Source organism: Lissotriton vulgaris, chromosome 11 (assembly GCF_964263255.1).
Source record: "Lissotriton vulgaris chromosome 11, aLisVul1.2, whole genome shotgun sequence".
NCBI classification, from domain to species: domain Eukaryota; kingdom Metazoa; phylum Chordata; class Amphibia; order Caudata; family Salamandridae; genus Lissotriton; species Lissotriton vulgaris.
Genome location: NC_141699.1, coordinates 988,709,292 through 988,735,393, shown reverse-complemented (window position 1 = coordinate 988,735,393; position 26,102 = coordinate 988,709,292). Strand labels below are relative to the sequence as shown.

At 46.6% G+C, this 26,102-nt stretch overlaps 1 protein-coding gene across 1 annotated transcript in view; it reads right to left on the bottom strand.

Annotated features, from left to right (window-relative positions):
* Positions 1-26,102, bottom strand: part of LOC147683825 (uncharacterized) — a 1,174,400-nt gene that overhangs the window by 855,629 nt on the left and 292,669 nt on the right. The window contains exon 3 of the mRNA XM_086944225.1: positions 21,264-21,372. Within this exon, the coding sequence (XP_086800351.1) occupies positions 21,264-21,372 (109 nt within the window). The remainder of the gene's footprint in view (positions 1-21,263; positions 21,373-26,102) is intronic.

The window sequence follows — 26,102 nt, the reverse complement described above, 5'->3', positions numbered from 1 at the left end:
TTTCATGTATATCGGGGGTAATCTGGGTATGCGGACTGGGCATACTGGTACATCTGTTGCGAAACTTGCTGAGTCGCGGCAATGGGCTGTGGCTGTGGTACCGCTACTGTCTGTGCTGTGTGTGATGGAGCATGCATAGACTGTGTGTTCTGCATAGGCTGTTCGTTCTGTGAGGTCTGTTGATGCCCATGGTCATGTCTAGGCGGATGCGGTCTTTCTTTAGTTTTACCTGTTGCTATGTTATGTTTCAGGACTGGGCATTCATGTACGTAATGACCTGGCTGCTTACAGTAATTGCATGTCCCTTTAACGGGAGCTGTAGTGTGACTTGTCTGGGTCCCACCCTTCCTTTGACCGTCGGCTGGGACCGTCTGAGCTACTAACATTTTCATCTTCGTGTCTTTCATGCGTTTTTGTTCCTGATCTTGTTCTTCTCTAATTCTGTTCTGATGATATTGGAGCATTTGTAACATCTGGGATGGCGTATTTGCCTGCCAAGTACTTTCAACTTTGTACACTCGGTTTTTAACTAATGGTAGGGAATTCTCGACTAGTTTTGATACAAAAAGATGCGGATATGACTCGCTACTTGGTTTGAGGCCACTATTAATAATGAAACATTTCTCGAATCTTGAATAGAAGTCACTAGTATCTTCATCATGTTTCTGTTTACAGGACGAGATGGCGTCCCAATCTTCCTTTCTAGTTGTCAATAATCTTGGCAGGACCTGTACTATCAAACCGGGTAATGCTTTAGTCTTATCCCCAAGGCCTACCCCTGGGACACGTTTGCTTTCTTCGTCTTCTATTTCTGCCCATACAATCTTTTTATCCCCCACCTCCCATTCTTTTTCCTTTAATTTCTCGTAGATGCCCGTGGGCAACAGCACCTTCAACATTTTCATGATATCCTCATACGTGTAATCCCCCATTAGTAACATGTCTTTAAGCTCTCTGTGAAAACCTGCAGGGTCTTTATCATGACACGGGACTAGTTTCTTCATTTCTAACAGCTCTAATTTAGTCAGAGGCGTGTGAACATACACGCGTTTCAAACGATGATCCTCACCCATAACTGGGTGTACTTCTCGTAAAGGGTTCTGGCTTTCAATGCCACTCCCGCATTGCATGTGGTACATTTTCCTTTCTGGAGGCGGGGCGGGAACATATTCAGAGCTTACGAAAGTGTTATATTTATGTCGTTGTTCTAGAATTATTTGTATTAACTTGGTACTGAAACCTCTCCATCTATCCATAAGTAGTGCTTCTAATGTTTCGTGTAAGGGACCTGGATCGGAATGTTGGTTTCTGTATTTCGTGAGGAGGTGCTGAATCATGTATACACCTGCTAATTTCTGTTCGTCTGGAGAAAGGTTCAGAAACGTCTGTGCTAAGGTATCATCATTATATATGTCTGGATTTTCGGCCCATGATATGGCTGACCGGGCTAGTTCTTGTTCATCCATAGAATTGAGTACATGGTACCCCATTCGGTCTCGAAGCCTTTTATCAGTCTCCTGAAACTGATGTTCAGAAGAATTCGGATTTGTTAAAGCAGAGAGAAAAACTCTCTTGTTTTCCGGACGGATACCCTTCCTAAGGTAAGTTCCCTTACCTACATATGCTATAGTATCTGTAACTTTTTCTGGTTCTTCCAGTTCTTCTTCCTCCTCGGAGGAAGCTTTTTCTTTCTCTTTTTGGTGTACTGCTATCACTGCTTTTCTAATTTTCCTGTACATACTGGCTATGCAAGTCCCCTTGTCATGTTTTCCTTCAGCTATATTTTGACCCCACTTGTTCAATGCATCTAATTCACTCTGATCTGTTCCAGGCCTATCTCGTTCTCTTATTAGACAATTTATGAAAAAACGTAGTATCTGTGCTTGAACGTCAACTTTCTGTTTCTCCATGGCCTCCTTAATACTGTCAGGGTCTTTCCCTGTCTGAACAAACTCATAAATTCTATCCAGACGGTCCTTCATTCCTACATAGCATAGCAAGATATCAGTAGCAGATCTTAACCGTAGTGATGCCAATATCATTAGATCGTCTTTTCCGGGTACTGGATCATATCTGCAAACTGAAAGGTTTTCTTTTAATGCGTCAAGGCGGGGTGACCTGAACGTGAGAGGACTCTGCATATCCCTGAGATTGAATCTGTGTATTAATGGCGGGGTCCGAAGACCCGCGGTCGCACCTCCTGAAGCGGAGGCTTGTGCATTATCTCCCTGTGGAGTCTGTATCTGAACTTGAATTTGTCGTTTAGTTGGATCAGGTAAACGTTGTTTCGGTAGGTCAATTTTGGGTGCGGGAAGTGGCGGGGCTGGCGGAACGGGGGAGGTCTGTCGCGGTACTGACGGAACATGATCTGGGGGCGGGGTGCCACCCCCGTCCCTGTCAGTAGGCAAGGCACGAACAGGCAGATTGGTGTAAGTCGGTGCTACATCCTCTAGATAAGAATTTAGGAATATGTCTTTAGTAGTCTTATGCATTACTTTAGTTGGGAATGGGATCAATGGTGACGGTAGGTTTTTCGGTATTTCTGAAATGGCCTCAGGTGAACCCTCGGCCGCAAGATACATACCGTTTACAAGATTATGTCGTGCGCGGTCTATCTGTTCAGTTTTTACTCGGATCCCCTCGGTAACTAGTTCGTTTTCTTGGGCTTTCTCTGATTCTTTAAGTCTATCTTCTCTACGTAATGCTCTTTCAGCACGTTTATGTGATTCCTTACGCCAAAATTCTATGGCGTCTTTCTGAGATTGTCTGGCTTTCTTTTTCCATAGTGCTTCCTCTACCTTCATGATGCACTCGGCATCCCATGTTCCGTTGACGGGCCATCTGTGTCTTTCGTCTAGATGTTTGGTATAGTCAGCCCATAAATCGAGATATAATATGGCATCTATGCCATGCTTATGGTACATAAAGTTACCTGGAGTGTCCCTAGGGGGAATAGGAATTTCTTCCTCCAGTATCCCTTTCCTTGTTCCTATCTGCTTTAACTTGTTAAAAAACGGCATTTTGCTTACTTATTACTGAATGTTCAATCCTTACTACTTAATACTGGATACAGCTAGTTTTACAAGAAACACAATAATGCACATTAAAACGGTCACATTCATACCACGACATTAATCACATGAAAAGACATTTGAGACATAGATGACTACCCCCTATACTGGATGTACTGCTAAACAGTACAGATACACTGGTGTAACAGTGCAGAAATTCAGAAATTCAGAATACTAGATATACTGCTAAACAGTACAGATACACTGCCTAAAAACAGTGCAGACCGGACTTGTGTACCCAAACCCGTCTAGATACGTCCCAGCAATGGTACTCACCGGGAAGCACGGAAACAGAAGGCCTCGGAAAACTCGACTGGACTCGACTCGACACTTCGGAAAACTTCGGAAAACTTCGGAAAAACTTCGGAAACCTGGTGGGCCTCTTGACACCTCGGACCTTGCTTCTTTCGGCTAGGCTCTGGTCGGGATCCTCCGCACTCCTCACCGCCTCGTCTGGGTACTGATCGCAGTCTTCGTCACCTCCGTGGGTCAGAGGGAGATGCAGGAAATCCTGCCGGTACGCGTAGTTTCCATCTAACTGATGGCAGGGGACATAGCTTGCAACGCACCAACCGGCGCGTGAGGTGGGGGAGGGGTCCCTATTCGGGCGCCAAAATGACGTAAATAATTAATTTACTATCTTAATTTCTATGCAGGTAAGTACTTAATCAATAATACCTCAATCGGAAAGAAAGAAAACAGAGTCCGTGGTGTTAGAGTTCTTAGGGGTTTTATTCCTTAAAAAGGAATGGTCAAGACCAGGATATCATGTTCTGACCACCACAGGGGTGTCAGAAGGGATAGAGCGCTGCATTTTATTGACAGTACATAGCTTATATACTTAATTCATGTCATAGGAAACAGTTATAGTAGGCGTAACAGCTGAGAGAAGACAAGATAACAGTATACACGTGTTACTAGTACGTAATCAGAAGGCGTGGACTGGAGGTGTGTGCTAGAAACGTCACAGGTAGGTGTCACAAAAGGGGTGGTACTAACAGAAATGTTGCAATGTCAGCAGAAATCGGAAGCTTGGATGCGCGCGCAGCTGCATGACGTGTGATTGACGTGAAACCGGAGGGTGCAGGGGACTTGACATTTGCACTGACGGAAAGAGACAGAAGTCTGGCATGTCAGATCAACTTGTACTTCTATCATATCTGATATCTGATGTTGTAGGAACTAAGCTATCTGGGCGGAAAGGTCTCTAGGGCAGAAGCTATTCTATACTGACTGTGAGTGCGTGTATAAGCGCCTAAGTGTCTGCAGGAGGAGCGTGGGGGCATGGGCCTTCCATGGGAGCATGGTAACAGAGGCTATGAATTACTTGAATTACTTGCACAGAGACAGGCCGGCCCTTTGGCTCTGCAGCTGAGGGGGATGTTTACTTAAACTAGTAGGCAGGAATGTATTTTCGAGGGGCAGATCAGATAATTCGAAGGTTGAAGTCAGTCTTGGCAGAAAGCAGGCTGAGCTGAGCGCGAGGGGCCGCGCTGGAAGTAAGTCAGAGTTCACGGGTACAGAGGCAGCCTGGGCTGAGGCTGTCAGAGTCAGGAGCCAGAAAATAGGCTCGATGGCAGAAATTCAGGGCCTACTCAGCTAGAGCTGAAAAACGGAGAAGTACACCACAAAAAGACGTTGGCATGGCATACTTAGGAACGGACCATTCAACCCATTCAGGGTGGGTCTGAAAGAGGACATGTTAACGTTGGACGCAAATGTATTTGCGTCTTCATAGCTGGTACAGGAGGGAAGTTACATGCACTTTAACTCGTACATGGAGACGGTGGGGTACACGCTAGGGAACACAACTTGACCAGAATTTATATTTCCTCACAATAACTAGATTCATAACAAAACACAGGATTTCCAAGGCCAACGGTCATAGATGAGACATTAACAAAGTGATCAATAAAACTATGAATTCACTAAATAAGGTAGGAATCGGGAGAAGGCCAAGGGTGACTTGCTATATTTATAAGAAGAAAACATGTCCTAGATGCCAGTTTTCCACATGGCTGTGATCATCACTGTACAAGCTTCACACTTAGAAAAGCCTAAAGGGTGATGGATGGAATGACTGCACTAATTTAAGCCACTGGTAATTACTCCAGGCACATTTCAATCCATTGCTCCTTGCCCACTTTGCCTGTGACATAGACTCACCATATTAAACACAGGTATGTTCCTGCTCCAAAAGGAACAGTTCTGCTAACCTGCAGGCAGAAGTTCCCCCTAGAGTAGATTCTAGATGGGAACTCACGACTGAATCTTATACATCTGAGCCTCATCTATGAGTTGCAGCTTGAGTTGTTTGCACAGTGAGCATATGGCAATTCAACTTTTAGAGGCAGAGAGAGGTAAACAACACCCACCACAAGTCCTCAGAAACTCAGCACATGGTGATAATCTGACCTAAAGATCTGTGGATGCATAGGAGTCGCTATGTTCTAGTGGCACCTTCATATCTCTATAAACCAAATAGTGTGATGAGAATAAAAAAACAGGGGAGATATGTCCTCACCCTCAAGAACTGGAGTTCTTTTCCCCCGCCTACTGGGGTTCTTTTCCCATGCATCGCCTGATCATACCTTCCCGCTGCTGCTGCCCCTGCAGCCCCACCCCCGATCCAGCCCTGCTCCCGCTTCCCTTCCTCTGCTCTCGCCCCCTCCCCTACATATGGTGACCACTGTGCGGTCGCGCAGAGGGTGTGCCGCTGGTGCACCAAAGGCAAGCCTGTCTGCGCCTGTCCGTGACTTGACCGCGACCAGCGCCAGGAATACTGGTTCTCCTAGACCCCACCACTACGACACGCCCACCCGCCATGCACTCGACCATGATTGACACGCAGACTGCGCAAGATCCTCGCCTAACACCACCCACGGGCAGTTCTCTTGCAAATCCTGCCACAGATCCTTCATCGACCACAAAGCTCCGACTACCGCCCGCCTGATGCAAGCACCTCTGAGAGCCTGAATTGCATCCTTCTTAACGTGCACTCCCTGCACCAACATGCCGTGGAAATCTGGGACCTGATAGACACCCTCTGCTCGACATTGCCTACTTCACAGAGACCTGGACAAACGCCACCTACGGCCCGACATCGCCACCACCATCCCCGACGGCTACAAGATCCAGAGAAAGGACAGGCCGCATCACCCAGGAGGGGGACTCGCCATCGCACACAAGACCCCACTTCGACTCTCTACCTCCAGTTCAAGTGACCACCAGTCCAACACGGAACATCCCCACTTCCAGATCCAGCCAGACCCAGGACCACACTACGCGGCACCCTCATCACAAGACCACCAGGACCCCTCACCCAGGCCGCAACGACTATCACCGAGTTCCACGCACCCCACTCCATTACCTCCACAGACTACATTCTACTCGGAGACCTGAACTTCCACCTCGACAACAGCAATGACCCCAACTCCAGCACTCTCATCGCCAACCTCGCCAACCTAGGACTGAAGCAGCTCGTCAACACACCCACTCACAGAGCAGGTCACACACTCTACCCCATCTTCGCAGGAGGAACAAACATCCGCTTCAGCCACAATACCCAGCCCCTCTGGATGGACCACCACTGCGTCCATTTCACCTTCAACACCACCACCGCACACAAGCCTGCCCAATGCCCACCACGAAGGAACTGGAGCAAGGTCACAGAGGAACTCCTCAACACCACCCACCGTCAAAACCCCCTTGCCGTCACGACTAACACCAACGCCGTATCCAGGGAATTTCACCACTGGATCTCCTTCTGCTCGGACAAGCTCGCACCGCACCACCTCCCAGCTAAACAACGCCCTCTGAATGCCGCCTGGTTCACCACAGTCGGTCCAAAAACCTTTATTTGGTTTATCACACCCATTAAGCACACAATAAATAGTTAAACATTCAAAATTTAAAAGATTAGTATTTTCAAAAATGTAATGCATTTTTTAAAATGTTTACAATTTTTATAACATTGCCAGTCCTGTTCCAGCCCCATTTACTTATTCCAAGTCCGCTTTTAGTAAAAGGTTGTCGACCACTGTCAAGAACTTTACCCCACGGCAAATTAAAATGTTTTATGAGCCTCCCATCCAGCTTGTTATGGCCTGCCTGCAGGTGCAGATGTTTAATTCATTTAAGATTACTTTTAGAAACTTCCTTCTTTCGTCTTTTACTGTAGGGCAAGCGCACATCAGGTGGCATATAGATTATGTGCAGTAACGGCATTAACAACAATTTTTGACTTGATGTTTACTTTTCCAGGTAGGTACCAAGTCCTTCGAGTTATGATCTCCTAGTCGGTACAGCCTAAACCTTGCAGTTTTAGCTTTGTGTATGAATTTATTACAGACCAGGCATGTCGACGTTTGGTTAATCCACTTTTGTCTTCCATAAAGGACAATTTCTTGGCAGTGGCATTGCACACTCTGTTAAATGCTGTTCTTTACAACTTACTATTCCAAACTTCATGGATGTCTAAAACTTCCAGGGCTGTACTCAGATGTTCGTCCCATGTGTTTGGTGTTTTCTGATCAAACTGGGTCCTTATTTTAGTCCAGCATAGGTTATTCAGAGATCCAGATTCTGACGCTCGTGATTTCCAGCACAATTTTGCAAAGGTTGCTTCTCTTTGATATTCCTGATTCTGAAGGCCAAATTCCAAGCTTATCTGTGCTGGAGATGCTCCTTTAAGAAGGTTAAAAACTGCTTTGTATACTTTTGTCTGCTACTCATTTAAAATGTCAATTTCTTGACTATGCCATATTTCTAGGCCATAGGCCAGCATTGGGAGTAGTTGTGCTGCCATTATTTTCAAAAGGTGACTTTGTGAAGGACAGCACAGTTTCTTATACAGCTGTTTCTAGGCGAAAATGAATGATTGGGCTTTTGCTTTTATATCTGTTTTTTGATCCGTAAAGGACATACTTTGGCCCACTTTAATACCCAGGTATTTATATGAACTGATTTCCTCAATTTGTGCGCCCTTTGTGTGCCATTTGTATTTTCCAGGGCTGGGAACTACTAGTCGCACCACCTTAGTTTTTTTTTAAATTAAATTTTTAAGCCTAGTTTATCAAAGTAATCAGTCAGGTTGTTGATGACTCTTTGCAACCCGATTGGGGTTTGGCTCACAACCACTATATCGTCCGCATATTGCAGGAACTGAACTGGCTCATTTGCCAGTTTGGAGGATGACCATTTACTTTTAACAGGTAGTTGTTTAGGTCGGCTAGATATAGGTTGAATAGGCCGGGTGAGAGGACACAGCCTTGTTTTAGTCCGTTGGTTACGTTCATCTTGGAGAATATTCTGCTGCCATCTCCAAGCTTCCCCCTGGCCCAAGTTTCACTATATAGGGATATTATAATGTCAATTAATTTTTGAGGTAATCCCCATGCTTTCAGTTTCAGCCAAAGACTATCTCCTGGCACTCTATCAAAGGCTGATTTTAGGTCGATATCTCATGCAAAGAGTCCAGTTTTTTACTTGTAGCTTTTTCAATTAGGATCGTCAATGCTGCCAGGTTTTTGATGGTGCCCATGCCCTGCCTGAAGCCTGTTTGGTATTTCAGGATTATTCTTTTTTCCTCCGTCCACCCCTGTAGTTGTTGTAGAATACATGATGCGAAAGGTTTTGCCTCAACGTCAACCAGGGCAATGAGCCTGTAATTTCCAGGCTCAGCTCAGTACAACTTCCATTTTTATAGATTGGATGAAATAGGTTTCCTATCCAGGAATATAGCATCTTATTTTCGCAGTATAGGTGGTTAAAAAGTGGCGGAAGGTAGTTTGCCGAAAAATCAGGATCTTGCTTAAAAAGTGCATTTGGGAGACCATATGGCCCTGCGACATACGCAGTTTTCAATTTTTTTATCACTACTTTTAGGTGTTTAGTTGTTGTAAGGGTTTTTAAATCTTGAGTAATGAGTTTAATTTGGTCCCCATCCAATTGCAATTTTTCCAGTTTGGAATGACCTATTGCAGTTGCATTTTGCTTTAGGTTCTCCAATATATTCAAACCTGTTTCTGCCCACATATGAGTACCAGTTTGTGTGTTATTATAAAATTTGTCAATATGCTGTATCCAAGTTGACTCACGTTGTGAGAAGTTGGCCTGATATATATAATGTTCACTATTCTAGTGAGCACTTTGTATCAGTCCAAACAACCCTTATTGATGATTGGTTGTAAGTCAACCGTAGACCAGCTTTCCTAGTAGCATGGACAAGAGCAGTCTTTAGGCTAAACTCTAGAGGGCGTGTTAAGCCAGCTGTTATACCATCACATATACCCCTTGAACACCAAGTGAAAGGACACCACACAAGTTGTTATGAAAATAAAAGTATATTTATTTAGAACACAACAACCCTGGACTCTTTATGAGGACAGGGTGCTAAGCACAATACAAAGCTCTTAAGAAAATACGCAAAGTCGCACAATTTACACAAATGCCCGAGGGGCACGAAAAACCATATACTCTAAAAGTGGAATGCAAAATTACTAGCAGGTAAGTACTACTCTAATAGACTTTAGGATCGCTAGGACTTGACTACTGAACCTTCAGATTACTAGCAGGAGGCCTAGGGGGATCGGGTGCAGAGTGTGCACTCTCACGCGGGATGCGGGACAAAGTCTATGGTTGCTAGAAATTACAAAGTTAGTGTTATCGGACGAATCCGACTAGGTAGAGCTGAAACGAAAAAGGATCTGGACCCTTGGATAGTGAGGCTATGCTGGAGCACCGAAATGCTGAGGTTACCTAGCCCAGGGGCTGCGGCTGCATAGGTCTGAAAAGACGTCCGGAATCCTCGTTGCAGTCTATGGAGCCTGAAAGAAGAAGTTGCTGGCAGGCGACCAGTGAAGAGATTCGGATGGATCCAATCCTGGATCGAAGATGGAGGACACCTGTAAGCAGAGGGGACCAAGTCCTGAATCACTAGCCAGTGATCAGATGGGCACCAGGATGGCACCGGATGGAGTCACCTCGACCAGGTGAGTGGGTGACGCTGGGCTCTGCAGTCTCATGGACCAGGAGGCGTTGTCGGCGACCAGGATGGAGGTGCGAGCTGTCCCACGAAGGTATCTGCTGTCGACGTTGCTGGACCCAGGATTGGGGCAACAAGTCTTGGCAAATGCAAGCCCATGCGGTGCACTTAAAATGGCGTCTGGAGTGGACCAGGAGGGTCCGGGGTGCTCCTCTTTTGGAGGGGAGCAAGGGCCAGTCTGGAGCAACCAGACGAGCGGTGTTGTCGTCGTGGAGCATCGTCATGAGGGCCACAAGCCAGCAGGCAAGTAGCCGGACAACGCGGTGAGCAGCAAAGAGCAGAAGGGCCCCACGCAGATCTGGTGGATGCTGGGGGGCTGGACTTCGGTGCTGGAGCTGCTCAGGGTCAGGGCTTCTCGAACCCCAAAGCACTCACTCGAGGATCCCTCGGCGGTCGTGCTGGATAAGCGTCGTGCAGTTCTGAAGATGGCCGGTCCCTCGAGGTCTCGTCACACCCACGGATCTCAGCTGGGCTGATGATGTAGGTAGAGGTCAGAGGTGCCAGGGAAGCCGGGGCTCGTTGTGCTGGTTGGTCGGATTCCGGAGGAAGGACGTGCAGCAATCCGCAGTGTTCTTAGATGGTGCCTGCGGGTGCAGGGTGACTACTCCTTAGTCACAAGGGAGAAATCTTAGGAAGAAGTCTTGAGTTTCTTTCGTAGAAAGTAGTTTCAGGATTCAAAGATGATCTAATTTGGAAGGGGGCCCGCTCCTATCTTTATACTAGGAAAAGGGGCTGGCACGCGACTAGGTCCTGCCCATGGGTGGGACCAGGAAGGGGGGTGGTTACACCCCTCTCCCATGCCGGACTTTCCCCAGGTCAGGGGCTGGTGTGCCCCTGGAACTGGTTCTAGCCGGCCTATGCATAGTGAGCACCGGGGTGCCACTTGCAGTCACCTTCCTCTAAAGCCCTGCCTACCCAGGATACACAAAACCCTGTCTGGGATGGTGCTAGCACCGCCCCTGACAGGAAACCCTTTGTCCAAGCCTCCCTCGCTGGAAGGACTCCCAGCAGCAGGAGGTCAGACTTGTGTCTGTGGTGGCAGCATCCATTTTGTGATCCTGAGGCTTGAGTTAACTTTAACCGGGGTTCACAGTTACATACATGTCGTGTCCCTCTAGAAGGGTGGAATGCTAACCCCGTCGCCAGAATTGGCGAGGGGTTAGCATTCCAATTCGTATGACACCTTACTCGACATGTTTTGATAAAGCGATACCAGAGTTGGCATATAAATGCGAGGATTATAATGCACTTAAGGGTATATGGTACGCGTTATCATGGAACAGCTATTAGGACTTGGTTCCGCAAGCTGCAAACGGGCTCAGCTCATGCCAGACCACCATCTCACATAATTTCAAGCACTCTGCCTTCAGGACTGTCAAGGCCTGCCATAGGAGTGACTGATAGGAATCTATGTGTCCATTTTAGGGTTAGATATAGGTATACTATATCTAAAGCAAAGGGTGATTACACCACCTTGCCCCAGCTGTCGTGCAGCCAGTTGTGTCAGATTTAGATGGCCAGCCAGGGGTGGCATAATACATGCTGCAGCCCCTGGTAGGCCCTGGGTACACCTATGCCCTGAGTTACAGGGTCTGATAAGGTGGCCCAGTACCAATTGGTAAATGCACCTAAGGTACACGTGTCAATTTAGTGAGAGAACAGCAAGGCTGTGGGTCTGATTAGCAGGCACACAGCCAGAGAAGTCGTAAACCAGTGAAGCAAAAAGCAAAAATCTGGGGTGATCATAGGATTGCAGACCCTACTCTCCTACATGACTTCCCCCCCCAAAACTTTGGGACAATAAACTAACCTTGACCAGGTGAGTCTTCTTGCTCTAAGTGGAAATACCTGGAGAGCCCATTTTCATTTCCATGATCAGTGCCAGGTCTATGCTCCACTGTAAAATCCATCCCCTGTAGGGAAATGGACCACCTAAGCAGTTTGGGGTTTTCACCCTTCATCTGATTTAGCCACAAGAGGGGCTTATGGTCGGTCTGAATCTTGAAATGAGTGCCAAACAAGTATGGCCTCAGTTTCTTCAGGGCCCAAACCACAGCAAAGGCCTCCCTCTCAATAGCTGACCAATTTTTCTCTCTGGGGGTCAGCCTTCTGCTTATAAAAGCAATGGGCTGGTCATGACCATCAAAATTCAGCTGAGATAGAACAGCTCCCACACCCAACTCAGTAGCATCTGTTTGGACAATGAATGGTTTGGAGTAGTCTGGACTCTTTAGGATAGGTGCTGTGCACATGGCCTGCTTTAGGTCATCGAATGCTTTTTGACAGCCTGCTGTCCACTGAACTTTCTTTGGCATCTTTTTACTTGTCAGTTCATTAAGTGGAGTCACAATTGATCAATAATTTCTGACAAATTTCCTGTAATAACCAGTCAGGCCCAAGAAAGCTCGAACCTGAGTCTGGGTGGTTGGAGGAGCCCAGTCCCTGATGGACTGTATCTTGCTCTCCAGTGGCTGAACCTGGCCTCCACCTACAAGGTGGCCCAGGTATACAACCTGTGTCTGCCCTATCTGGCACTTTGTGGCCTTGATAGTGAGACCTGTTGCTTGCAGTGCCTCTAACACTTTCCTCAGGTGGACCAGGTGATCCTCCCAGGTGGAACTAAAGACAGCTATATCATCAAGATATGCGGCACAGAAGTCATCCAGCCCAGTGAGAACTTGATTCACCAGCCTTTGGAAGGTGGCAGGTGCATTTTTCAAACCAAAGGGCATTACCACAAATTGATAATGCCCACCAGGGGTGGAAAATGCTGTCTTGGGCTTGGCATCCTCAGCTAACCTGATTTGCCAATACCCAGCTGTCAGGTCAAATGTGCTTAAGTAGTTGGCAGAAGCCAATCTATCTATAAGTTCATCTGCCCTTGGTATTGGGTGGGCATCAGTCTTAGTGACTGCATTGAGGCCTCTGTAGTCTACGCAAAACCTCATCTCTTTCTTACCACCCTGGGTGTGAGGCTTTGGCACTAGAACTACTGGACTAGCCCAAGGGCTATCTGAGGGCTCAATGACTCCCAGCTCCAACATTTTCTGCACTTCTGTCTTAATGCAGTCTCTAACATGATCAGGCTGCCTGTAGATTTTACTCTTGACTGGCAGGCTGTCACCAGTGTCAACCTCATGGGTACACCAATTGGTTTGACTGGGTGTCAGAGAGAACATATGTCTGAAGGATTGAAGAACTTGTTTACAATCCTTCTGTTGATGGTCAGAGAGGCTGCCACAAAAGACAACACCATCTACTGATCCATCATCAGGATTCTGAGTGAGCAGGTCTGGGAGAGGGTCACTCTCCTCCTCCTGTCCCTCATCTGTGGCCATGAGCAAGCTCATGTCCTTCCTGTCAACATATGCTTTGAGCCTGTTCACATGGAGCACCCTGTGGGGGCTCCTGGGAGTTCCAAGGTCCACCAGGTAGGTGACCTCTCCCTTTTGCTCAAGGATAGTGTGGGGCCCAGACCATTTGTCTTTGAGTGCTGCTGGGGCCACTGGCTCCAACACCCACACCTTCTGTCCAGGCTTTTACACAGTCAGGACAGCCTTTTGGTCATGCCAAGCTTTTTGGAGTTCTTGGCTTGCCTCAAGGTTTTTAGAAGCCTTTTCCATATACTCAGCCATCCTGGAGCGGAGACCAAGTACATAGTCCACTATGTTGGTTGCAGGCTTTTTGAGAGGTCTCTCCCATCCTTCCTTCACCAAACATAGGGGTCCTCTCACAGGATGCCCATACAGAAGTTCAAAAGGGCTGAAGCCAACCCCCTTCTGTGGGACCTCTCTGTAAGCAAACAAAAGGCAGGGTATCAGGACATCCCATCTACGCCTGAGCTTTTCAGGTAGTCCATGAATCATCCCTTTTAGGGTCCTGTTGAACCTTTCAACAAGCCCATTGCATTGTGGATGATAGGGTGTAGTGAACTTGTAGTTGACACCACATTCCTTTCACATAGCAGTCAAATATCCTGACATGAAGTTTGCACCTCTGTCAGAGACAACCTCCTTAGGGAAGCCCACTCTGGAGAACACTCCAACTAGGGCTCTTGCCACAACAGGTGCTGTAGTGGTCCTAAGGGGAATAGCTTCAGGATACCTGGTGGCATGGTCCACCACCACCAGTATAAACTTGTGCCCTGATGCTGTCTGGGGTTCCATTGGACCAACGATGTCAATCCCCACTCTTTCAAAGGGCACCCCCACCACAGGCATTGGTATAAGGGGGGCCTTTGTTGTGCCACCTGACTTACCACTGGCTTGGCAAGTGACACAGGAGCGACAAAACTCCTTGGTATGTTCATTCATGTGAGGCCAGTGAAAGTGTGAGACAATCCTGTCCCAAGTCTTATTCTGGCCTAAGTGTCCTGCAAGGGGAATCTCATGGGCCAAGGTGAGAAGGAAACCTCTCAGAGACAAGGGGATGACCAGCCTCCTGGTTGCACAAGGTTTGGGGTCTCTTGGCTCAGCGTACAGGAGTCCATCTTCCCAGTATACCTTGTGGGCACCTGTGGCGTTCCCTGCAGCCTCAGCAGCAGCCTGCTGTCTGAGGGGTTCAAGAGAAGGGCAGGCTAACTGTTCCTTCCCCAGGTCTTCTCTGGAGGGTCCCCCTGAACCCAGAAACTCAACCTGATCAGGTTCAAGTTCTTTAGGCTCAGTTTCCCTCAGCTCTTTGAGGCCAGCCTCCTCTGAGACTTGATCCACAACCTGGGGCAAGGGGGAAGGCAATGCCTTAACCCTCCTGCTCTTCTTCTTGGAAGGTGGCTGGTCCATTGTTCCAGGATCCAGCACCTGTTCAGTGGGGCATCTTCTGGCCTGTGACCTAGTCACAGCAAGCACATGTGCTGGCAAGCCTAACATTTCCATGTGAGTCCTCTACTCCACTTCTGACCATAGGGATGACTCCAAATAATTGCCCAACAAACATTCAACTGGGAGGTCTGAACTAACAACAACCTTTTTTTGGCCACTTACCCCTCCCCAGGAGAAATCAACAATTGCCATACTATGGTGGGTAGTGACATTGCTGGCATTGGTCACTAGGTACTCTGGTCCTAGCATGATCTGCCCAGGGTCCACAAAGTTAGGTGTCACCATTGTGACACTGGCACAGGTGTCCCTGTAGGCCTGAGCCATCTTGCCATTGATAAAAGGTGTCTGTCTGTATTTGCCCAAAGTATTGGGACTGGCATCAGGGGATATATCCACATCCCCTGTACAGACAAGGACAGCCTGAGTGAGTGTGCCAACTAAGTTGTCATACCCCTCAGAACCCAAGGTTAACCCAACTAATCCCTTGGGAGATGCACTACCACTGCTGACTGTACTAGGGGGTGCAGGTGCCTTAGGGGCTGCAGTTGCAGGAGTTTGCCCTCCTTTCTTGGTGCACCCACTAAACCAGTGAGTTTTACTTTTACAGTATTGGCACCACCTTTTGACTGGCCTTCTTGAGTCTTCTTCTTCTGGGAAGCCTGACCCCCACCCTCTTTGGTTTGTTGGGGGCCTGTCGAAGACTTCTGGTCATTTTGTTCACCTTTGGTATTATTACCCTTCTGGTCTGCTTTCTTCTGACCACCCTGGTTCTGGCCCTGGTTCTGCTTAACCCTTGTTCTGACCCATCTGTCTGCCTTCTTTCCCAATTCTTGGGGAGAGGTCAGATCTGAGTCAACAAGGTGCTGATGCAACAACTGGTTCTGACAATTGTTTAAAATCTGTTCCCTCATGATCAGATTATACAATCCTGTGTAATCAGTAACCTTACTGCACAGCAACCAGCCCTCCAAAGCCTTAGTGGCACAATCCACAAAATCAGACCAACCCTGAGACTGAGTTTTCTGGGTATCCCTGAACAGCAATCTGTACTGCTCAGTGGTTAGGCCAAACCCATCTATCAGTGTGTTTTTCAGGACTTGGTAATTGTTAGCATCCTCAGCTCTAGTAGTGAGGAGCTTATCTCTACCTTTGCCTTCAAAGGAGAGCCACAAGACAGCTGCCCACTGACTCTGGGGGACGCACTGGACAGTGCAGGCCCTCTCCAAAGCAGTTATCCATTTGTGGATATCATCCCCTTGTTTAAAGGGGGGCACTATCTTACTCAGGTGTCTAGTGTCTAAACTCCTGTCTTTTTCTCTTGGGAGAATGCTGCCACCAGTGGGATCTACCCCACTCAATTTCTGCTCTCTAGCAAAGGCAAGTCTCTCTTTGGCCCGGGCAAGTTCTTCCCTTTCAATCCTCGGATTGACTTCCCTCATCTTGGCCTCATGCTCTCTCCTCTGAGGGGATGTCATCCCTCTGTGAGAAGATGTCTGAGAGCCATTGATTCTAATGGATCTGTTAGAGCCTCTGGATAGAGACCTAACTCGTCCATTACCAATGTTAAGCCTGCCTGAGAGTGGTCCTGGGGGGCCCCAAAATCCATTCTCATGCCTACTTAAGTTGGTCCTGGTTAGTCTACTGACTTCTACCTGACCTTTGTCTGCCTAATCCCCTAACAACTCCTGATTCTCTTCCTCCTCATCACTCTCTGTTCTGATGGCGTTGAGGTCAGGGTCCCCAAGGGTTCCCTCTAAGGGGGGCATGCTCCCATCTGGATGAGAAGGATCTGTGTTAGCAGTCCTCCTAGCATCATAAGTCTCTAAGAGACCAATCAGAAAGGGAATGGTAGGGTTAAAACCCTGTTTTAGCTTCCTGAATGTACAGATTTGTCTCATCTCCTGGAAGCTAAGAGCAGCATATCTGGAAGTGACCTGTTGAGGGTCAACTGACAGAAGGGGGGCTTCTGAGTTCCCTCCTTTGTCTGACATGCTTCTAGTGTGGTGTAAGTGATGCACCTACCTACACTATTTGTTTGCCTACTGATCCCTTGCTAAGAGTTGTAGTCAGGGTGTGCTAGGCCCTGTTGAACTACAACAGCTGGTTCAGTAGAACTCAGAGTATTCTAAGCTAAGTTATATGTACCTGGGTACTTATGTGATCTTTCACAATGATATTCTTAGGATACGTGTGGTAAAACAACAGCAAGCTCAAATCCCAACCGCTGCTCGCCGATGTGAGAAGTTGGCCTGATATATAATGTTCACTATTCTAGTGAGCACTTTGTATCAGTCCAAACAACCCTTATTGATGATTGGTTGTAAGTCAACCGTAGACCAGCTATCCTAGTAGCATGGACAAGAGCAGTCTTTAGGCTAAACTCTAGAGGGCGTGTTAAGCTAGCTGTTATACCATCACATATACCCCTTGAAAACCAAGTGAAAGGACACCACACAAGTTGTTATGAAAATAAAAGTATATTTATTTAGAACACAACAACCCTGGACTCTTTATGAGGACAGGGTGCTAAGCACAATACAAAGCTCTTTAGAAAATACGCAAAGTCGCACAATTTACACAAATGCCCGAGGGGCACGAAAAACCATATACTCTAAAAGTGGAATGCGAAATTACTAGCAGGTAAGTACTAGTCTAATAGACTTTAGGATCGCTAGGACTTGACTACTGAACCTTCAGATTACTAGCAGGAGGCCTAGGGGGATCGGGTGCAGAGTGTGCACTCTCACGCGGGATGCGGGACAAAGTCTATGGTTGCTAGAAATTACAAAGTTAGTGTTATCGGACGAATCCGACTAGGTAGAGCTGAAACGTAAAAGGATCTGGACCCTTGGATAGTGAGGCTATGCTGGAGCACCGAAATGCTGAGGTTACCTAGCCCAGGGGCTGCGGCTGCATAGGTCTGGAAAGATGTCAGGAATCCTCGTTGCAGTCTATGGAGCCTGAAAGAAGAAGTTGCTGGCAGGCGACCAGTGAAGATGGAGGACACCTGTAAGCAGAGGGGACCAAGTTCTGAATCACTAGCCAGTGATCAGATGGGCACCAGGATGGCACCAGATGGAGTCACCTCGACCAGGTGAGTGGGCGACGCTGGGCTTTGCGGTCTCACGGACCAGGAGGCGTTGTCGGCGACCAGGATGGAGGTGCAAGCTGTCCCACAAAGGTATCTGCTGTCGACGTCGCTGGACCCAGGATTGGGGCAACAAGTCTTGGCAAATGGAAGCCCACGCGGTGGACTTAAAATGGCGTCTGGAGTGGACCAGGAGGGTCCGGGGTGCTCCTCTTTTGGAGGGGAGCAAGGGCCAGTCTGGAGCAACCAGACCAGCGGTGTTGTCGTCGTGGAGCGTTGTCAAGAGGGCCACAAGCCAGCAGGCAAGTAGCCGGACAACGCGGTGAGCAGCAAAGAGCAGAAGGGCCCCACGCAGATCTGGTGGATGCTGGGGGGCTGGACTTCGGTGCTGGAGCTGCTCAGGGTCAGGGCTTCTCGAACCCCAAAGCACTCACTCGAGGATCCCTCGGCGGTCGTGCTGGATAAGCGTCGTGGAGTTCTGAAGATGGCCGGTCCCTCGAGGTCTCGTCACACCCACGGATCTCAGCTGGGCTGATGATGTAGGTAGAGGTCAGAGGTGCCAGGGAAGCCGGGTCTCGTCATGCTGGTCGGTCGGATTCCGGAGGAAGGACATGCAGCAAACCGCAGTGTTCTTAGATGGTGCCTGCGGTTGCAGGGTGACTACTCCTTAGTCACAAGAGAGAAATCTTAGGAAGAAGTCTTGAGTTCCTTTCGTAGAAAGTAGTTTCAGGATTCAAAGATGATCTAATTTGGAAGGGGGCCCGCTCCTATCTTTATACTAGGAAAAGGGGCTGGCACGCAACTAGGTCCTGCCCATAGGTGGGACCAGGAAGGGGGGTGGTTACACCCCTCTCCCATGCCGGACTTTCCCCAGGTCAGGGGCTGGTGTGCCCCTGGAACTGGTTCTAGAACCTATGCATAGTGAGCACCGGGGTGCCACTTGCAGTCACCTTCCTCTAAAGCCCTGCCTACCCAGGATACACAAAACCCTGTCTGGGATGGTGCTAGCACCGCCCCTGACAGGAAACCCTTTTTCCAAGCCTCCCTCGCTGGAAGGACTCCCAGCAGCAGGAGGTCAGACTTGTGTCTGTGGTGGTAGCATCCATTTTGTGATGGTGAGGCTTGAGTTAACTTTAACCGGGGTTCACCGTTACATACATGTCGTGTCCCTCTAGAAGGGTGGAATGCTTACCCCGTCGCCAGAATTGGTGAGGGGTTAGTATTCCAATTCGTATGACACCTTACTCGACATGTTTTGATAAAGCGATACCAGAGTTAGCATATAACCGCGAGGATTATAATGCACTTAAGAGTATATGGTACGCGTTATCATGGAACAGCTATTAGGACTTGGTTCCGCAAGCTGCAAACGGGCTCAGCTCATGCCAGAGCACCATCTCACATAATTCCAAGCACTCTGCCTTCAGGATTGTCAAGGCCTGCCATAGGAGTGACTGATAGGAATCTATGTGTCCATTTTAGGGTTAGATATAGGTATATAATATCTAAAGCAAAGGGTGATTACACCACCTTGCCCCAGCTGTCGTGCAGCCAGTTGTGTCAGATTTAGATGGCCAGCCAGGGGTGGCATAATACATGCTGCAGCCCCTGGTAGGCCCTGGGTACACCTATGCCCTGAGTTACAGGGTCTGATAAGGTGGCCCAGTACCAATTGGTAAATGCACCTAAGGTACACGTGTCAATTTAGTGAGAGAACAGCAAGGCTGTGGGTCTGATTAGCAGGCCCACAGCCAGAGAAGTCGTAAACCAGTGAAGCAAAAAGCAAAAATCTGGGGTGATCATAGGATTGCAGACCCTACTCTCCTACACACGTATTCCCACATTTTGGTGCGTTTCTATTCCTTTGTTAGATATTTTATTAGCCCCCAGAATTCACTGCTGTTTGGCAATTTGCTTGCCCACAGCAATTTCTCCCAAAAGGTTTTCAGTATGCACCCTTTTTGCGTCCCAGCACATGTCCTTATATTCCTTTCTCATTTTTATGATTTTACTATTGTCTGTAACTATTCCTGTTCTGCCTGCTGCGGCCTTGGCTCTTTCCTCCTTTACAATTTTCCTCTTCTGATCTTGCAGCTGTATGCTGTACCATGGTTGTTTGGTTTTTTTCTATCGCCATGAATCAATTGGCTTACTGGGATTACTGGGAATTTGTTTAACAAGGTCGTTCCTAGGTTCTCCCAATCTTGTTCTAATAAATGGGCGCTCAGTGACCCGGTGTTCTCTACAGATTTATGCACTGTGTCCCTTATTTGTTTGATATTTGTTCCTCTCCACTTAGGACTCCTTTGACTGTGTATTTCTGGCATTTTGACAAAGGCTGCTGTATTCTTTTTATAATGCAAAGGTGGTTTTGTTGGGTAATGACAATCACTTTGACAAAGGCTTAGTGCGTTCAATACACATTGAAATAAACTCTCTGAAAACAATGACCTATAAAGAAATTCTTTATATTTATAAAGAAGCAAACACGTTACATCAGAATTAATTCATTCAATGATGCATTTTTGGGATACAATTTGGCCGTAGTAACTGCATTTTTGTCTGTAGGGTATCCTTTTGTTGATGCATGGCAGCTGGAAATGCAGCTTTTATCTGTACAGCTGTAATCATATGCCAGTAAAAGAGGGCTGACTTCCTTACATGTTGCTAAACAAAACAGCCCAATAAAATTATGTTTCTACATCATCACGGTCTGCACAAAGCCATAAGGGCACTAATGTATTTAACACGAACATTAAGGCCAGCCTCTTGCTGATTTTAAATAAAAACACATTTATTTTCAATTGTTTTTTAAGGTTCACAATCTGAAGTGGTGAAGCCCCAGTGCTAAGTATGAAATCACATATTTTGTAATTGAAGAAACAGGATTTTAGCCTGCAGCATGTTCCTCTGCATGGTTAATCTTGTGTATTGTGGTGGTACAGGAAGCGTCTACTCCATGTATTGCGCAAACGTAATGCATACGTGGTGTACCAACTTAGTCGAAATGTACCATCACATCTGAATTACATACAATGTCATGTGACATTTGGAATCAGGGAATACTGCATGAACACCCCTGTCTCTCCCTTTTCAGAGCTATTACTTCCTAATCCTGTTTGCAAGGAAGGAACGTGAAGGCTACTTCTCTGTGTGAGCCCTGCTGAGGGCATGTGTTTCTGATGGGAAGGGAACCGATAAGAAGGGATGATTACATTGCCGCGATAACTAGATTACAGTACCTTTCTGGAGGAAAGCAGTCTTTCATTAAATAAAGTTGACTCTCCATTATGTGTTTGGATCTTATTCTTCACAAGCACCCACTTCATCATTTCTGTATGAGGCTCTGACCTAAAAGGAAGAAAAAGCAATACAACATCACAGTTCTTACACTGGAATGAAACTGAAGTAAGAAAATATATAATAATAATAACAATAAATGATCATTATTATTATGAGTAGTAGTACTAGCAGTAGTAGTAGTAGTAGTAGGAGTAGTTTTATTATTATTATTATTATTATTGGTAGTGATGATAATAATATTAACCCGTTCCGTGCTCACATTGGCCAATGGCCGTCGCGAGCACTACCTCGCTGGTGCTGCGCACGTCCATTGGCCGCCGCAACCCCGCCCACTGATTAAAACTCCAGCACTACAGCGGAATTCACTCCGCGGTCAAGGGGTTAATAATAATAATAATAACAATAATAATAATAGCAATGGTAATAATAATAATAATGATGATGATGATTATGATAATTATGATTGTAATAATCATCATCATGAATTGACTCCTCAGTTCAGATTATAGCTCTTTGGAGTCTTCTTCTTACTCAATTTATTTTCTTGCCATTTCGAAGTACCTCTTCTTACAGGTACAAATGGATATGTGTTCATAAACAACTTCAAGGCGGGTTAATGCACTTTATAAAAACATTAAATAATTCAATGTGTCTGCTGCAGATTATCCAAAAAAGAAGAATAGTCTTGACAGCTTTTCTACTTTGGATGGTCACCTATGGCTTAACATTGGGCTATGTGTTACAATTGGCAGTCTAGGTTGAGGTACACATGCTCTAAATCTGGAAGTGACTGCTGCAAATATTTGTTTTTTTCCCTTTTATTTATTTTTACAATTGGTAATCATTCAGTTCTGGATTTCAGTGGGAGTCTAGGCATGAGAAAAAACCTGTTAGTTTTGTATGTTGGCAGGAAGACATCTTCTTCCCAGGTCAGGTCCGTCTTTACTGCTGGAGGCGCCCAGTGTGACAATGTTTGTTGGCACCTCGCCCAATGACCACTTGCACCACGGATTCTCTCACTGCCACCATTTAACAGTGCCCCTTAAGTCTCTATAACCACTCTCAGATGCATTTAATTGGTTTTATGGCGCCACTCATTCCAGTGTAGGGTATCAGAGCACCTTACATCACATTCACATTACACAGATACAATCAATCATATGTGTGTAAATCAGTGTATAGGAATTGTTATATAAGACAGAGGACTATACGCTGTAGGAGTCACATGTTATCCAAACTGGTACGCAGTAGTTTAAGAGTGCTTGGTCAGGAGAAGCAGAAACTCTGAGTTTAAAACGTACCACCATGCTTGGGGGTTCTCTTTAATAATAAGAATTATTTTCAAAGCAAACAAACCCTTTTTGCAACATTAGGATAATGAAAGACAGGAAAATATCACTCTAAACTCTTTGATGACAGATAATAGCTCACTGTTCTACATTAGGATTTTAACGTATAAACTGCAAGTAACTAAAGTATCTCTCTGACAAAAGCAGTAACCCACTGACCTCTTTACATTATATGCACTTTATGTCCTGCTTGGTCCACATTCCTTGCAACAGGCATATTAACCCTCTGCGCTACCTTAGGATGAGTCAAAACTAGACAAAACTCTGATCTCTCTCCAGGTAAAACATTGATCACAGGAGTTATCTTCACATTTTTATTGTTGCCTGAAAATTGCTGGAGGCAAGGAATGCAGCAGCAGCTGCTTTTAAAGCCAAAATCTACTTGCAAAGAGTCCCCATCCTAAGTCAGCACCCGGTGCGATGGCACCAGTCACACTGCCCTAGAGCCAGACCTGCCCCAGGTTATATTGATTGCTGGATCTAAAACTGTTGCATTTAAGGATCTTGGCCTTTCTGTTGCTTGTATTCCTAGATGCAGCCAAAGGATTCTCTGGAAATAACCAGCATTCTGTCAAAGTGAGTTAAGCTACGTTGGAGGTTTGAATAAGCACTGTGATTGCACTACAATGTCAGGGTTATCAAGAATTAAACAGAAGTGGAGGGTGAGGTTTCCATAAAGCCCTATTAAATATAAGTGAGATATTTTGTCACTACTTGTTCTGCAAACTTGTTTGATTTGCTATATCTTACCAAGCTGGGTCTCACTATCCTTGGTACAAGCCTTGAAGTAAAAAGATACATCAAAACCCTGCTAAGAAGAAAAGCAAAGTTATTGTCTTTTACTTGTATTATTTAGTCAGATTGAAGACTGGCTACCAGCTAGGCCGACTGAAGTGGGCCAGCTGCCTGACTGAATTTCTGTCCCACTTGATTCCCTGCCCTACTGTTTGCCCATCCTGAATGGTTCTTTAAGACCAGATATCTGGAGTCTTTGTGGCAGTCTGGTAGCTCTGGAAACTCAGACACAAAGGAGCCAGAAGCTTGCAATAGGTCCCTGCCGTCAAGAGCCAGACACTCACCCGCCTGGCTATAGGCTTTGGACCTTCCTAACCAGCCTGTGGTTATTGTCCAAAAAGGGTGCCCATGTTGACAACGTTTGTGGAATGCAGCCCAAAAAATTTCAGAAACACTGTTAGGCCACGCAAGTAACACCTGTGGGATAAAGTTCTTGGTCTGTATGTTGTACCAGCAGTGACATATCTGGGATTCCATTTTGTCGGTGAATCCTAGGAATTACCAACGTGCATTTGGGTTCCTTTCTCACTGCTGTGCATGCACTTCATTGAGAGGGGTAATCCCAGGCTTGCCCAAGTCTCAGTGCCCCACACCAGGCACTGTTTCCTGTTGGCCTCACTGCAGGGCTACCAGGTGGAATGTGGACATTAGCACAGCAGTTCTTCCATCACCATTCTGATGTATGCTGTCTGGCTGCCATACTACTGCCACAATCTGTCTGCCTTCATAATCCAAGGAAATCTAGACCCGGCAACGTGGTGGGGAAATAAAGATGTGGGGTGTGGTCTTAGGCCAGGACAGTGTAGCATATTGGTGTTACACGCACCAGGACCCTTCTGCTTCTGAGGTGGACTCTAGACAGGAACTGCGTAATATGCTGGGAGGTGTCAGGGTGTGGTTATCAGAAAAGTATGATGTAATGAGCAGTGCATGAAGGAATGCTGAGGAATAAAGAAGTGTTTAACTACAGCTCGTGTCCTTGCATGCTCCAGGACTGGGGAAGATGCTACAGACAGAAGCACAGTCCCCTCTCAGGTCCAGTTGATGGCCTGTGTCACTTGACTGGATTCAAACAAGAGAAAGAAGGCAGATATTCCACCTTCCCTTGTCTTAAAGAGATGAATTACCCACTGATGCCTGCTAATTGTCATGAATTTCATTGGGTTTGTCAGTGGTAGGAAGAAGGGTGAGGGTAGCTAGGATGGAAGAAAGGGAGAGAGTGAAGGGAAAAGCAAGAGTTAAAAGTGTCCTTCCTTTTTTTCAAGGTTCTGAACCACGGACAGTGCTGAATATTCAGGCTTGCCTTATACAGCAGGGTTTTCTTGTCACACTCAAAAATGAATATGCTTTTTGTGGCATTAGGAATAATAAGCAAGGAATACATAAAAGACCGGTACAAGAAAGTCATTACACGCTTAATTTAATTCTCTTCCTCCTTAAGGGAATATGTTTAGCTTTCTTGTTATCAAGGTTACCGGCAGGTTTATATTCCATTCCGCATTATCCAATTAGGGTAATATTTCCAATGAATCACTCATTCCGAATCAGTGCTTCCTACTTTTGCTGCCGGTTTAACCTGCATTTTCTGTCCTGTGGTGTGATCTCTGTGGCCTGTAATTTCGTTTGTGCGTTTGGCAATGGAAAGCATTTCTTTTCCATCAACTTTAAATTGTTGCAGTTTTATTTTGCGTTGTGGTGATCAAAACAATATTTCTTTCAGAGGATAGACGTACGCAGTGCAAGGGAATGTGTTGAAAGGCCTTTAAAATGGCACGATTCTAATGCTCAGTAACCATTCACTAATAAGATCTTTGCATGCATTTAATGGCCTTGGTAAACATGTGGTCACTTTCATGTGAAACATAATCCCCTGTCTTGTATAGTCATTATCTCTATGGTAGGGATATATATTCGTTATATCTTCCTCCAACAGCGGTGTGCACTGTGAAAGTAACTAGTGGCCAGATATTTGATGTAAATATTTTCCTTTTGGCATAAACATCTCCACCTCAGACACCCTTTTTCTGATTTTCGTATTTCAGATAATAAAGCGCATTCAGGCCCCTATCACGTGTACTGAGAACATCATGGCATCACTGTGGTTGAGCAGAGCTCTAGCTAGCCAGTCTGCACCAATTTTATTGTGAGCTGGCCCGCAGGGGGCCTACACGTTAAAGAAAGCCAGTGTAGCAGCCTGGCTACCCCTGATTTAAGGGATCACGAGGGTAGAAGCAGGAACAGAAAGATAGCAAGCTGTAAGCGCTCTACGTCAAATCCATTTTAACATGCTGGCACCAAGGCTCAGAGCAGTGACCGGGTTTGTTGCTTTAGAACTGTCCTAGCAGGTCACATAGTCTTCCTTGAAGCAGGGGCAGCTCTAGGCTCATGGCGGCCCTGGGCAGGGAGCGTAGGTAGGAGACCTCGGAAGAGGTGGTCCGGGCGGGGTGGAGTGCAGAGGCCAGTGAAGAGGGGGGGGGGGTCAGGGTGTCTGGAAGTAGAACAGAGCCGGAGGCCGCCAAATCCCTGCAGGGACAGCCACGCAAATATGTATCCATCCTCAGAGGATTATTATCTTAAGGATATATATTGGTGTGGTGGCCCCTGGGATTTGGTGGCCCTGTGCAGGTGCACAGC